This window comes from Pogoniulus pusillus, chromosome 15 (assembly GCF_015220805.1).
Source record: "Pogoniulus pusillus isolate bPogPus1 chromosome 15, bPogPus1.pri, whole genome shotgun sequence".
Lineage (NCBI taxonomy): Eukaryota > Metazoa > Chordata > Aves > Piciformes > Lybiidae > Pogoniulus > Pogoniulus pusillus.
Window position 1 is genome coordinate 25,146,970 of NC_087278.1, and position 10,317 is coordinate 25,157,286.

The 10,317-nt window shown below is 53.1% G+C and overlaps 1 protein-coding gene across 1 annotated transcript; it reads left to right on the forward strand.

The window, feature by feature from the left end:
• Positions 1–278: 278 nt before the first annotated feature.
• On the forward strand, positions 279–10,127 carry MLF2 (myeloid leukemia factor 2). Its single transcript, XM_064155870.1, has 9 exons — positions 279–421; positions 603–676; positions 2,610–2,733; positions 3,610–3,645; positions 6,622–6,675; positions 7,065–7,190; positions 7,526–7,685; positions 7,773–8,011; positions 8,646–10,127. The coding sequence occupies exons 2-8, from the start codon at positions 627–629 to the stop codon at positions 7,946–7,948; spliced, it is 726 nt and encodes a 241-aa protein (XP_064011940.1). The 5' UTR covers positions 279–421; positions 603–626; the 3' UTR covers positions 7,949–8,011; positions 8,646–10,127.
• The last annotated feature ends 190 nt before the right edge of the window (positions 10,128–10,317 follow it).

Here is a 10,317-nt window from a genome sequence, read left to right on the forward strand (position 1 = left end):
TTTGCACTTGCTGCCAGCTGCAGCCGGCTCCCGGGGCTGGAGCCTGGCCGAGCCCGGGGCTCCCATGCCGGTAAGGCGGGCTCAGGCAGCCGCCGCACCGGCGTTCGGCCTACGATCCCCTCGGGCCCGGGGCGCCTTCCTCCCGCTGACGCTGCCGAGCCCGGAGCGGGGGCGCGGGCGCAGTTTCTGGGGCGCCTCTTGCCGGGTCGAGGCACGGACGTCGCTGCGGGGCAGGACCCCTCGGCTCCCTCCCCGGGAGGCGCCTGGCCGGGCGGAGCGGCGCTCGCCGCGCATGCGCGGAGCGGCAGGGCCCGAGCGCAGTGCCCAGGCCGCCATGGGCGCGGAGGCGTAGAGCGGTCCCGCAAGCACAGCCTGCTCCTTCGGCCGCCGTTCTGCAGCCACCGGCAGGCAGGAGAAAGGGGTGCGGAGGACAGGGTCGGGCCCCGGGGCCTGGAGCTGGGAGGGCGGCGGCGGGCGGGAGGGTGGCGGCCTAGGGCGCTGCCGCCAGTTGCCCGGGATGGGGGTGGGGATGCCGGTTCTGCCGCCCCTGTCCCCGCCTTCCGCCTCGGCCGTGCTCATCCCCGCGCTTCTCCCCTCCGCAGAGGGAGCGCCGAACCGAGGGAAGCATGTTCCGGCTGATGAGGGATGGCGAGCCGGAGGACCCCATGTTTGCCATGTGAGTGGGGCTGGGCGTCCTCCCGGGGCGGCGGGAGGCGGAGGAGGGGGCTGCCCGCGGGTCCTCCCGGGCTGAGGGAGTAGCGATGGGGGCAGGCGGCTCTTGCGTGCGGATCGCCGGGCCGCGGGCCTGTGGGAGACAGCGCAGCGCGGCAGCAGGCGGGAGGAAGGACGCCGGCAGTCTCTTCGGGGAATGACCTGCGCTGCCTTGCGCTGGTGGCGGTGGTGATGGAGCGCGGCCTTGGGCAAGAGCATCTTTTTCAGAGGTCCCTTCCAACCCTCTGCCGCTCCGTGCAGGTCTGTGGTAATTAGATAAAGTAGGCCAAAAGGCAGTGCAGCCGGCCGGGGGAGGGGAGCGCTGGGACGCCCAGCCTTTCTTCCTAGCATGAGAATTTTTCCTCTGCAAACTAGGACTGCAGGTGGCTAAGAGATGGTGTTCGGTGTTTGTTGCTGTTCTGCACGGGAAAACATGAAGGGACATGAAGAAGGCTGCTGAAGTAGTTGTCAGATTGTGAGGACCTGAGTGAAGAGAAGACATGCAGTTGTGAAATAGGAGCCTCAGAGTCTAAAGAAGGGCCGAAAAACTCTTCCTGGGATTCCTTTTGCCTATCCATAGCCTGTTGATGAAGTCTGAGAGTGCAACCTAAGTTGGCAGGCCTTGCCTAAGTGGGAATAGATTGTGATAGAGTAAGATTTGAGTATTTTAAGCATGGCACTACTAGAAGTGGGGTGGAATTTATTTCTGTGGAAGAATCAACTTTGGGTTTTGCTTATGAAATTGTTAGCAAGCAAGAATTTCATCATCAGTAAACAAACCAGCCAGAGAGAAGACCTTGATGTCCCAGTTAGTCACAGAGTGACTGTGTGTGCTTGTTGATGTGGTAGGTATGAGTCTAACTTTTGTTATGGGAAGCATTTCCAGTAGAGACAGAAAGGTGCTGCTTTGCAGTGAGTGCTTTTTTCATCTCAGGAGTTGTCTGTGCTCTTGAGGTTACTCACGCTCCAAAGGGATGAGTGCAGACTGTAAGATGTGCAGAGAAATGCTGTCGTATTTCCTAGAGGTTTTATTACAGACTGTGGCCTCTCTATTCTGTGACCATTTTGTCCTTATTCTTCTGTTTCTCTCCTTGCTGCTTTAGCGTGTGAATGCCTGTAGACCTCAAAATGGAGGCTGCTAAAGAAAGAAAGGAAGGAAAGTCAGTTAGGCACCCAAGGGGTTGTTCCCTTTCCCTCTTAAAAGCTTCAGAAGCTGTTGTGTTCTCTCACACAGCATGAGTGCCCACGTAGCATTGTAGGAGAAGAGCAGAGGAAGACGGCTTGGGTGTCACAGAGAGCAGTCACACAGTGTCATGCCACCCAGTCCATTCTGGAGGTTTCAGTCTTGCAGCTGAGTGTGTTTGTGTGTGTGTGTGTGTATGTGGAGGGCTGAGAGGGCAAGCTCCAGGACTGCATGCTTGCTGGTCCCATTCAGTGTAGTCTCTGCAGCCAGGAGGGCCTTTGTGCACCTCGCTGTACAGTAGAGTGGTGCTCTTGTGGAAGGATTTGGTCTTTTGACAAAACTGTTACTGGTGGCCCAGGGAATGAGTAGGAAATCGTGGCTGTACTTGGGCTGCAGATCCACAGCTTTCATTTGTTAGAGCAGGCAAATTCTGAAATAGCCTGGGTCATGCTTGGCCCTAACGTGTTAGTGGGAGCAGAACATCAAATTACTTCTGGACAGACATCAGAGGGACTCTGTGATGTAATGCATTCCATTAGATGAAATCAGATGAGATCCAGAGGTGCCTTTCAGCCCCAGAAATCACCATAAGCAATGCTGAGTTCTTCAGATGCTGGATTTTCAGATGAATGCCAAGGCACAATGGGTAGCTTATGGGAGACTTTTCCTTCTGCCACCCCTTCCTTCACCACTGTTCCCTCCTGTTTTCCCCAAGGGACCCTTTTGCCATCCACCGGCAGCACATGCAGCGGATGCTGTCTGGCAGCTTTGGCTTCGGCCCGCTCCTCAGCATCACCGATGGCACCACACCAGCTCGCCAGACTGGACGCAGGGTGCAGGTAAGAGAGCGGCCGAGCACAGGATGGGCTTTCTTGAACGGCCCTTTAGGTCCTGGCTTCCACTGCTGCAGGGTTGAGCATGCCCTTTGCCTTCACACAGATGGTGGATGCATGATCTCTAAACCACTGCTGTTCATAGAATGGTTCAGGTTGGAAGGGACCTCTAAAGGCCACCCACTCCAACCCCCTGCAGTCGGCAGGGACATCCTCCACTACAGCAGCTTGCTCACAACCTTGGCCAGCCCAACCTTCAGTATCTCCAGGGATGGGGCCTCAACTGCCTCCTCAGCCAACCTGTTGCAGTGTTGCAGCACCCTGATGGTGCAGAACTTGTTCCTAACATCCAGTCTAAATCTGCTCTTCTCTCATTTCAAACCATTGTCCCTCATCCTGTCCCTGCAGGCCTTTGCAAACAGTCCCTCTGCAGCCTTCTTGTAGCCCCTAGCCCCCTTCAGGTACTTTAAGGCTGCTGTTATGTCTACCTGGAGCCTTCTCTTTTGCAGGCTGAACAACCCCAGCTCCCTCAGCTTGTCTTCACAGCAGAAATGCTCCAGCCCCCTGATTGTTTTCTTGTCCTTGTCTTTACTCTGGATGCATGAATGCATGGAGCACAAGTGCATTCTCGGTTGAGTGGGAGGAAGATAACATTCTTTCTCAAGGACATACATCAATGTAAATAGGAGAAATTCAGGAGCATCACCTTGTGTGTTTGTTAGCAGTGATATGATTTGGTCTGCTATGAATCTGTGGGGATTTTATATGTTGTTTTGGTCTGCACATTTCCAGTTCTCATTCTGAGAAGGATGGGGGTGTTCTTAAAAGGCTGTAATGTGGAGATGTTCCAAGGTCTGTACTGTTTTTCTGTTGTTCTGGCAGGCAGGAGCTGTTTCACCCTTTGGGATGCTCGGCATGGTAAGTTACCTGCTTTTCTGGAGCAAATTGGAGGCTTTTCAAGTATTGGCTTCATGCTGAGATTCCTCAGCACTCCGTGCAACTGGTCCTAAAATGGAGCTATCTGTGAGCAAGAACATCTATGCTGATGTGTGGTGAGGGTGGGAAAGTGTAAGGGGACCAGAACGTGCTCCAGATATATAGAAAACAGCTGATGGGAGAGGGTACTGAGCTGTCACTGGGGCAGCTGAGTTCTCTTGGACCTAGCTTGCTGCGCTGCTGTATGACTGAAGGCCTTTCCCTGTGTTTGCCTTCTGATGTTTTCAGCCAGTCTGCAAGCTGCTTTGGAGGAGAGGATTCTGCTTCTGTGGGGAGGGTTTATTTGCACCTGGGCTAGAAAAAAGCCCTAAAGCTGTTATAGCACAGTATTTCACAGGAACTGGGACAGCTAATAGCTGGGAAGAGTACACAGTCTCTTAATAACCTCATCTGTCTGAAGAGAAGCTGCAGTTCTCTTCAGAGGTAATGGAGGAGCTGTGACAAGGAAGAGACCTGGCCATCAGCAGGCAGAGGTGATTATTGAACCTCCTGTGCCAGTGCTTGCAGATGGAAAAGCCACCAGAATACTTCACGTGAACAGGACTGGAATGAGAATGGCTTTGTGGATATGAGTTTGCCGTGCTTGGAGCATGCTGATCTTCATCATCTACTGAAGTAATGCAGTGGAAATAGGTTAGCCCAGATCCAGCAGCTGCAGCTGCCTTGCTCTGCAGGATTGTCTCTGGAAGAGACAAAGCACCCTGGAGGTGTAGCTCAGGAAGGATTGATAAGAGTGCAAACAGATAGACTTTAAGGAATAGAATCATAGAAAGGTTTGGGTTGGAGGGGACGTCCAAAGATCATCCAATCCAACCCCCCTGCAGTCAGCAGGGACATCCTCCACTAGATCAGCTTGCTCACAGCCTTGGCCAGCCTGACCTTCAATATCTCTAGGGATGGGGCCTCAACTACCTCCCTGGGCAACCTGTTGCAGTGTTGCAGCACCCTGATGGTGCAGAATTTATTCCTAACATCCAGTCTAAATCTGCTCTTCTCTCATTTCAAACCATTGTCCTGTCCCTGCAGGCTTTTGCAAACAATCCCTCTGCAGCCTTCTTGTAGCCTCCTTCAGGTACTGGCAGGCTGCTCTAAGGTCTGCTTGGAGCCTTCTCTTTTGCAGGCTGAACAACCGCAGCTCCCTCAGTCTGTCCTTATATCAGAGCTGCTCCATCCCCTGATCATCTTTGTGGCACTCTGGACCTGCTCCATCAGGTCCATATCCTTCTTGTGCTGAGGACTCCAGAGCTGGACACAGCAGTGCAAGTGCCCCAGAGCAGAGAGGCAAAATCACCTCTTTCCATCTCTGGCTGTGCTGCTTTTGATGCAGCCTAAGCTGCTATTTGCCTTCTGGGCTGCAAGTGCCTATTGCTGCTTCATGTCAGACTTCTCACCCAGCAGCACCCCCATGTCCTTTCCTGAGGGCTGCTCTCAATCTCATCATCCCCCAGCCTGGATTGATATCTAGGATTGCTCCAGCCTAGCTGCAGGACCTTGCACTTTGCCTTACTTAACCTCATGAGATTCTCCTCAGCCCACCTCTGCAGCCTGTCCAGATCCCTCTGGATGCCATCCCATCCTTTCAGTCTTGTCAACCACACCACTCATCTTGATATCATCTACAAACTTGCTGAGGGTGTCCTCAGTCTTGATGTTGATGTCACTGATAATACTGTGTGTGAGTCCTGCTCTGCTGGAAGCAGGAATGAGAGGCCACTGGAGGAAATGTAAAAAGCCCTGCAAGTTTCAACTGCCTCAGTAATTCTGTTTACATATTGCACAATTAACCTGTGAGACCTGCTGGCCTGGTGAATTACTGCAGCCTTTGGGTTTGTGAGATTCAAATGTCAGATGTCTATAAGGAAAGTAAGGACATTTGTTACTGTGCTAAAAAATAGGATTGGTGGAAAATTCATTGTGGTTTAGATGGAGAGTGAAATTAAGGTGAAGACAGAATCATAGAAGGATTTGGGCTGGAAAGGATCTGCGAAGGTCACTCAGTCCAACACCCCTCCAGTCAGCAGGGACATCCTCCACTAGATCAGGCTGCTCAGAGCTTTGTGCAGCGTGATCTTGAGTATCTCCAGGGATAGGGTCTCAATCACCTCCCTGGGCAACCTGTTGCAGTGTTGCAGCACTCTGATGGTGCAAAACTTGTTCCTAACATCCAGTCTAAATCTGCTCTTCTCTCATTTCAAACCATCATCCCTCCTGTCCCTGCAGGCCTTTGCAAACAGTCCCTCTGCAGCCCTCTTGTAGCCCACTTCAGGTACTGGCAGCCTGCTCTAAGGTCTGCCTGGAGCCTTCTCTTCTGCAGGCTGAACAGGGGTGCTCCACCCCTGATCATCCTTGTGGCCTCCTCTGGACTCACTCCATCAGGTCCATGTCCTTCCTGTGTTGAGGGCTCCAGAGCTGGACACAGCACTGCAGGTGAGGTCTCCCCAGAGCAAAACAGAGAGGCAGAATCAGCTCTCTCCATCTCTGGCCATGCTGCTTTTGATGCAGCCCAGGCTGCTGTTTGCCTTCTGGGCTGCAAGTGCACACTGTTGGGTAATGGAAGATTGTCTTATGGTTAGTACATCTCCTGAGGTTTCATCTCTTAGCTTTGCTGAGTGCCCACATCTCAAACTCTGTGGCACTGGGAGTCAGACAAACACAGCACCTACCTTTGCTGTATCCAGAGCTCTGGAGATTCAGAGCACATAGGTGGTGCAACTGAAGGAATGGAGAGAACATCAGCCCCAAATCCTGGTTTTTTTCCTGCCCTGCTGAAATAAAGGGAAAAGAAGAAAGTTTTTCTTCTTAGGCAGCAGGTTTTTGCCCCGTTCAGGTAGTGTGTGTTCTTTCCTCTTGTGCCTTTCCAAACTGACCATTCTTATGTTTTCTTCTCCTTCTTATCAGGCAGGTGGCTTTATAGATATGTTTGGGATGATGAACGACATGATTGGAAACATGGTAAGAACCTTCCATCAACCAGTCTGTATTGAGAGGAGTCCTGAGGTTGCTCCTGCTGTACTCTCTAATGTTTCCCACCTTATTGGTGCCATTTTGGTGTCTGCTGTATTCAAGCTGCCAAGGTGGCAGAGGCTGCAGGCCTTGCTACATGACCACCGTTCAGTGATGGAGAGCTTGGTCCTGAGTGCAAGGAGGGGAGATGAGTGAGGAGGGAAGTGTGGGGGTAGACCTGTTTATCAAGAAAAAAGCCTGAGCTTCACAGGAGGATGGACCCATGGGATTATGTTTTTCCTGCTGTAGTTTCTGCTCACCTTGTTGTAGCGAGACACCGCTGCCATCTCTTCTTCCTTCCCATTCCTTCCTTACAGTGATCCCATTTCTTCTTGCAGGAGCATATGACAAGCGGTGCTAACTGCCAGACGTTCACCTCCTCGACTGTCATCTCCTATTCCAACCTGGGTGATGGGCCCAAAGTCTACCAAGAGACATCAGAGATGCGTTCAGCACCTGGTGGGGTAAGGAGGAAGCTGCAGTATCTGCCCAGCAGGAGGCTGCTGGGTTTGCTGTGGGTGGATGGACTTCATCTGGTGGCTCGGTGCTGGCCACCCACAGCACTTCTGCTCTGCAGTCAGGTGTAGTTGGAGGAGTGGGTTGTGACTCACTGAACTGTGCTTGGAGGTCACCAGGAGGAGATGAGAATCCATTTGTCCCTCTCTGCAATGTTGTATCTGGCAGCAAGGGGGTGGTGGCAGTGTGAGGTGACTGCAGTGGGGCAGGGAAGAGTCAGAGGGTCTTATGGGGCAGGGAGAAGGAATTAAAGTGTCGGTCCTGTGTTGGAATCTGCCCTCAGATCCGTGAGACCAGGCGGACCGTGAGGGACTCGGACAGCGGCTTGGAGCAGATGTCGATCGGGCACCACATCCGGGAGCGGGCACACATCATGCAGCGCTCCCGCAACCACCGCACGGGCGACCAGGAGGAGCGGCAGGACTACATCAACATGGATGAGAGTGAGTACTGCCCCCGTCCCCCTGCCGGCGAGCACAGGCTGCCCTGCCTGCTCCCGCCCTGAGCTGTTCTCTGCTCCCTGAGCACAGGTGACGCCGCCGCCTTCGATGACGAGTGGCGGCGAGAGACGTCGCGCTTCCGGCCGCAGCGGGGGCTGGAGTACCGGCGGCACGACGGCGGCGCCCGCCGGGCCGATGGGGGTCGTCTGGCCATCCAGGGCCCTGAGGACTCCCCCTCCAGACAGTCCCGTCGGTACGACTGGTGAAGCCAGAGCAGGCCTTGTTGGGGGGTGCGGTACAGTCACCCCCAAAGCTGCTGATGCGCTCCTGTAAGTCCTTCTGAGTTCCTTCCTCACCCTCACTGCGCGGTCACCTCTCAGCCACAGGATGGTTTTTGTCCTTGCCCCAATCTTCTGTTGTTTTCAAGTGGTGGTCGTAAAGAGGTCTTCCTGCTTAATCCAGGGAGCAGTGGAAGGTGAGAGTTTGTCTCTTCTTCCTAGTAACAAGTGATAGGAGGAGAGGAAATAGCCTCAAGTTGCACCAGGAGAGGTTCAGGTTGGATATCAGAAGAAACTTCTCAACTGAAAGGGTTCTCAAAGACTGGCAGAGGCTGCCCAGGAGGGTGGTTGAATCCCCATGCCTGGAGGTGTTGAAAAGAGGCAGAGATGTGGTGCTGAGGGACAGGGTTTACCACCAGCCTTAGTAGAGATTGGACTCAGTACAAAGATCTTTTCTGGCCGAAAGGATTCTCTGATGGTGAATTTTGAGAAAACACTTCTCAGAGAGGGAAGGTGGCAACTGTTTAAGGTAGCTTTGGCATCAGCAAGAAGGTGTGGTGGCACCTTAGCTGACAGTTGAAACAATGGCAAATGATGGTTTCAGGCCTGTCTTTGTCTGTTTCCTGTGCTGCTTCCCTAGTTATCACTTAATCTCCTTATGTTCTTTGGTTTTCCTTCTTGCCAGGTACAGACAGTGAAACTCTGAAGCCTCTTCAAAGCACCACCTGGACCCTCCTCAAATTTAGTATTAACCTCTCTCTCACTTAAGAATTGAAACAAAGCAACTAATATTTTGCACTGCTCTCTTTTGCCCCATTTGGGTGCTGCAGTGGAGGGTGAGGAATCACACTGATGTGCAAGGACCACACGAATTGCCCATTCCCTTTCTGCTCTCCCATGGTTCCATTCTTTCTGGCAGTAGCTGTGGGCTTGTCCATCCTTTCTACTCTTTCTGTGCTGGGTGGAGCTGATTCTGAAGGGTCACGGTTGAGGCCTGCCCTGCTGGCACCTAAACACCAGATGGTAATTGGCTGACTTTTTGGGGAGGAGAAAAACAGAAGAAAAGGCTCCAGGGTCGAGAAGAAGCCAGGAGAGGAGAGCTTAATTTGCAGACTCAGCTTGGGGAAACATCAATTGAACTTAAACAACAAAACCACCCCCAATTTACCAACCAAACCGTGGGAGGATAATTAGAGATACAACCAAATCTTAGACACCTTTCCTCTACGCTTCTCTCCCGGGATCAGGTCTGCTCCTGATTTCCCCAACTGTTCCCCCTCAGTGGCACAGAGGGATGGGGAATGGAGGATTGCAGTCAGCTCATCACAGAGTGTTTCTGTTGCTTGTTCTTCCTTGGAGTCTTGGGAGGACTCCTTGCACTCTGCCCCCTGCTGTGGTGAGGCAGCCCTCCAGCCATTTCTTCAGCGTGAATCCTTCCCCTGAGCTGCAGCTTTTCATCACCTGCTCCGGCATGGAGCTCTCTTGCGGGGTGTAGTCTCCCCACTGATGGACTGTTCCTGTGTGGGTGTCTCTCAGAATCGTGGCCTCTTCAAGGCACCGCCACCTGCTCCAGTCTCGGGTTCTGCACAGGCTGCAGGAGGACATCTACCACACTGGTAACCTCCATGGGCTGCAGGGGAGGTGCTGCTCCAGGGCACTTCCCCTCTTTCTTCCTTGCTGACCTTGGTATCCACAGAAATGTTCCACTCACATCCCTTTCCTCGCTTCTAAGCATACCCAAAAGGGTTTTTCTTCTCTTAAATGTGTTACTGCAGCGGTGCTGATGGGCTCAGCCCTGGTCAGAGGCGAGTCTGACACTTGGAGCCAGGGAAGCTCCCAGAGAGCCACCCCTGCAGTCTGTTGGCTGCTGCCAGTGCACGAAGCCAGCAGGTGCAGTTTGTGTTCGGTCCCCTGTGAAAGGCAGATCAGGGAGTTCTGCTTGTGCCCCGTGTCACTCCCTCACCCGGACACAGGCTTTGATTCCCCTCCTGCTCCTTGGTGCAACGGTGGAGAAGCAGAAGGATGAGTGTGCTAAGGAAAGGAGGAGCAGATCAAAAGCTGGAGCAGCCTGTGGGCCCCCTCCTGCCCCCTCTTCGGTCAGCTCCCCCACTTTTTTAAGTTGTGAAACTTGTAACTAGATGTTTACTGAATAAAGAAACTGTAAAGAGCTCTTGCCTCCCTCTTTGCCTTCAGCTGAACTCTGCCCGTTGTGGAATGCAGAAACCTGCAGTGAAAGGAGTTGCTGAGGAGAAACTTGGTGGGCAAGGTTTTGTTTCCTTACAAAAGCAGACTTAGAGCCTTGCCTTAGAGTTACCAAGTGAGGATGCTCAGCATAAAAACAGTGGAAGCAGCCCCAA

Coding starts and splice junctions, on each gene's coding strand:
- MLF2 (XM_064155870.1), top strand. CDS start 627: ATGTTCCGGCTGATGAGGGATGGCGAGCCGGAGGACCCCATGTTTGCC. Junction 6,676..7,064: donor ACGACATGATTGGAAACATG/GTAAGAACCTTC, acceptor TTCTTCTTGCAG/GAGCATATGACAAGCGGTGC. Junction 7,191..7,525: donor TGCGTTCAGCACCTGGTGGG/GTAAGGAGGAAG, acceptor ATCTGCCCTCAG/ATCCGTGAGACCAGGCGGAC.